We start from the raw sequence: 3,994 nt of genomic DNA, 5'->3' as shown, positions 1-3,994 counted from the left end.
CCGAGATTGCGCCACTGTACTCCAGCCTGGGTGACACAGCGAGACTCCATCTCAAAAAAAAAAAAAAAAAAAGTTTCTCAGACAAAAAGAATTCAGATACAAAAGGTCACGTATTATGGGATTCCATTTATATGAAATGTCTAGAATAGGCGTAGGCAAATCTTTAGAGACAGAAAGTAGATTAGTGGTAGTCAGCAGCTGTGGGGAAGAGAGAAATGGGGAGTGATTGCTAAAAGGTATGGGGTTTTTTTGGGAGGTGTGATGAAAAGGTTGTGAAATTAGATTGCGATGATGGTTGCATAACCCTGGTCAAATACTAAAAACCACTGTACTGTACAATTTGTTTTTATTATTATTTTGAGATGTAGTCTTGCTCTGTCACTCAAGCTGGAGTACAGTGGCATGATCTCAGCTCACTGCAACCTCCACCTCCTGGGTTCAAGGGATTCTCCTGCCTCAGCCTCCTGAGTAGCTGGGACTACAGGCGCCCGCCACCATGCCTGGCTATTTTTTATTTTATTTTATTTTGTATTTTTAGTAGAGACAGGGGTTTTACCATGTTGGCCAGGATGATCTCCATCTCCTGACCTTGTGATTCACCTATCTCAGCCTCCTGAAGTGCTGGGATTATAGGCGTGAGCCACCATGCCCGGCTGAGACAGGGTCTTGTTCTGTGACCCAGGCTGGAGTGCAGTGGCACAATCTCGGCTCACAGCAACCTCTGCTTGAACCTGGGTTCAAGTGATTCTCCCACCTCAGCCTCCTGAATAGCTGGGATTTCAGGTATGTGCCATCACACCCGGCTAGTTTTTTATTTTTAGTAGAGATGGGGTTTCACTATGTTGACCAGGCTGGTCTCGAACTCCTGACCTCAGGTGATCTGCCTGCCTTGGCCTCCCAAAATGCTGGGATTACAGGTGTGAGCCACCATGCCCAATATTGTCAACATCACCATTATTCCCCATCACAGATGAACTCAGAAATAAAAACAAACCCATATATGTCACTTAGGAGTTTACGAGTTTGAATTTCTGCTCTGGCCGTGAGCAAGTAAACAACTGGAGTTTACCATAGGGTTCAACAACCTTTTCTGCAAACGGCCAGGTAGTACATGTTTCAGACTTTGTGGGCCGTAGGGTCTCTGTTGCGATGATTCAACTCTGATGTCCTGGTTGAAAAGCAGCCATAGACAAAAGTGACTCACAGGCTTGACTGTGTGCCAATAAAACTTTATATGTAAGAAATCAGACGGGCTGGGTGTGGTGGCTTCCTCCTGTAACCCTAGCACTTTGGAAGGCAGAGGGAGGATCACTTGAGCCCAGGAGTTAGAGACAAGCCTGGGCAACACAGAGCACTCATCTCTACTAAAAATGTTTACAAAGTAGCCGGGCATGGTGGTGCACACCTATGGTCCTCACTCCTCAGGGGTCTGAGGCGGGGGGTATCACCTGAGCCCAGGAGGTCAAGGCTGCAGTGAGCTATGATTACACTCAGCTGATTTTTTAGTTTTCACAGAGATGGGGTTTCACCATGTTGCCCAGGCTGGTCTCAAACTCTTGGGGCTCAAGTGATCCTCCCACCTCCCACCTAAAAGTACTGAAATTACAGGCAAGAGCTACCTCACCCGGCCAGAGGCACCGATTAGACTTTACGTCTTTGAACTTGGGAATTCTGTGCACTTTCTACCATGTTCCCTCCCCGAAAAGGACAGGGCTCCTCTCTCCTGCCTGGGTGCCTTGACTTCTCTTCTCCCCAGTGAAGTCAATCCTCCCGTCTCCGTCTCTTCTCCTCTCCCAGGACCGAATCCCTTTTGCTGTGGTGGGGGCTGACCAAGAGCACCTGGTAAACGGGAGGTGTGTCCTGGGCCGGAAGACCAAATGGGGCATCATTGAAGGTCGGTGCAGGGCCCCTGGGTAGGATGCTGGTGGGGACAGGTTGGAAGCCAGAGCAGCCCTGTGCCTTAGACATCCTTAGCACCTACCACAGGGCACAGAAAAGTGAAGCCTATTGGACAAAGAGGCCTGGGGAATGGTCCCTCTTTCCAGCTGGGAGGCCATGGGCAAGTTTCCGGACCCTCTGGGCCTCAGTTTCCTCACAGTAAAGTGGGCATCACAGTGGCATCAACTTCCTAGGGTGCTGGAGCCGGGAGAACCACCATTTGGCACAATGCCCAATACCCAAGGCTGCTTCAGTGGCCCCAGTGGCTGGTCGGAAATTACGATGGGCCTAGTGTGTATCAGGCACCGCTACGTGCAGTTACCATGGTGCATGGTAAAGGGAGGACTGACGGGGTCCCTGTCCCCATAGAGCTGACGGGACAAGGACAGGTGGGGGAGGCACAGTGAAGGCGATTGTTGGGGGAGGGAGGGGAGACCGCCTTAGGGATCGAGAGAAAGTGAGACAGGAGGGCCCGCCAGGACGTAGCCCCTGAGTATTATTATAATTATTAGAAATGTTCTACACTCTCTCTGTATATATGTTTGAGACAGAGTCTTGCTCTGTTGCCCAGGCTGGAGTGCAGTGGAGCGATCTTGGCTCACTGCAACTTCCGCCTCTCAGGTTCAAGCGATTCTCCTGCCTCAGCCTCCCAAGTAGCTGTGACTACAGATTATGCCATCACACTTGGCTAATTTTTGCATTTTAGTAGAGACGGGGTTTCACCATGTTGTCCAGGCTGGTCTCAAACTCCTGACCTCAGGTGATCCACCCACCTCGGCCTCCCAAAGTGCTGGGATTATAGGTGTGAGCCACCACACCCAGCTAGAAATATACTATACTATTACCTATGATATGGCATACAGGCATTCCATGCTATCTGCAGGGGGTGGTTCCAGGACCCCCAGGGATACCACAGTTGGCAGATGCTCAAGTCCCGCAGTGGGCACCCATGGATACAGAGGCCGACTGTTCATATAATACAATAGTGATCGGTGGATTCATTCATTCTACAGCTACTCGTAGGAGCCGCCTGCACCAGGCCCTGGGGACACAGCAGTGGATGAATGAATGAATGAATGAATGGACCAACAAAGGGAAGGCAGGATAGGATAAAGAGAAATGTGGGAAAAGGGCTAAGGGAAATGGTGTCAGGTGGTGCATACAGTAGGCGCTTACTGATTGCTCACTAAGCAGAGCCCATACTGAGTCCCATATCTTGCAGTGGAGAACATGGCACACTGTGAATTTCCTCTCCTGAGAGACCTGCTCATCCGGTGAGGGTGTGGGGAGCCCAGGGCTAGGGGGCTGGCGAGGGGCCCTGGGGACACCACCATCGGAGCTAACCATCACTGGTCCCCCAGCTCCCACCTCCAAGACCTGAAGGACATAACCCACAACGTCCACTACGAGAACTACCGTGTCATCAGACTCAATGAAAGCCACCTGCTGCCCCGTGGGCCCGGCTGGGTGAACCTGGCCCCGGCCTCCCCGGGACAGCTGACCATCCCCCGGCCCTTCAAGGTCTGCAGGGGGGCCCATGATGATTCTGATGATGAGTTCTGACCACCGGCTGATCCCACGGCTGCTGGGCTTCCCGAGTCCCCAGCAGCTCTCAACACACATCTGTGTACCAGAGCATCTACTACATGTGAGCCTTGCTTTTTATGAAAAGCTGTGCTTTGAAAACAAAAGGCATTTTGTAAATGACTTCTTTGAGTTATCTACAAATAAAAAGACTGGGTCTCACTCTGTTGTCCAGGCTGGAGTACAGTAGCGCAATCATGACTTACTGCAGCCTCAAATTCCTGGGCTCAAGCGATCCTCCTGCCTCAGCCTCTCGAGTAGCCAAGACTACAGGCATGACACTACCTTGGTGGGCTGATTTTTACAATTTTTTTGTAGAGATAAGGCCTTGCTAGGTTGCTCAGGCTGGTCTTTGACCTCAGGCAACCATCCCACCTCAGCCTCCCAAAACACTGGAATTACCACTGCTACCAACCAAGTATGTTTTTATGGTCATTGTTGTTTCTGATATGGAGTTTTTTTTTTTTTTTTT

The 3,994-nt window shown here is 50.5% G+C and overlaps 2 protein-coding genes across 4 annotated transcripts in view; both read left to right on the top strand.

Annotated features, from left to right (window-relative positions):
• Nucleotides 1–3,629, top strand: part of SEPT12 (septin 12) — a 15,030-nt gene extending 11,401 nt beyond the window's left edge. For all 3 annotated transcript variants that reach the window (XM_011961339.1, XM_011961337.1, XM_011961338.1), the window contains 3 exons: nt 1,798–1,894; nt 3,161–3,212; nt 3,300–3,629. In XM_011961339.1, coding sequence (XP_011816729.1) covers nt 1,798–1,894; nt 3,161–3,212; nt 3,300–3,501 — 351 coding nt within the window. In that variant the 3' untranslated portion in view covers nt 3,502–3,629. The remainder of the gene's footprint in view (nt 1–1,797; nt 1,895–3,160; nt 3,213–3,299) is intronic.
• The window catches only part of ZNF500 (zinc finger protein 500), a 31,056-nt gene continuing 27,892 nt past the window's right edge, over nt 831–3,994 (top strand). Inside the window, exon 1 of the mRNA XM_011961423.1 lies at nt 831–875. The gene's annotated coding sequence lies outside the window, so the exon portion shown is untranslated. The remainder of the gene's footprint in view (nt 876–3,994) is intronic.

The sequence above is a fragment of the Colobus angolensis genome, unplaced genomic scaffold (assembly GCF_000951035.1).
Source record: "Colobus angolensis palliatus isolate OR3802 unplaced genomic scaffold, Cang.pa_1.0 Scaffold55, whole genome shotgun sequence".
Classification (NCBI taxonomy): Eukaryota; Metazoa; Chordata; class Mammalia; order Primates; family Cercopithecidae; genus Colobus; species Colobus angolensis.
The sequence above is the reverse complement of the archived record's forward strand: the minus strand, read 5'-3'. Positions and strand labels throughout refer to the sequence as shown.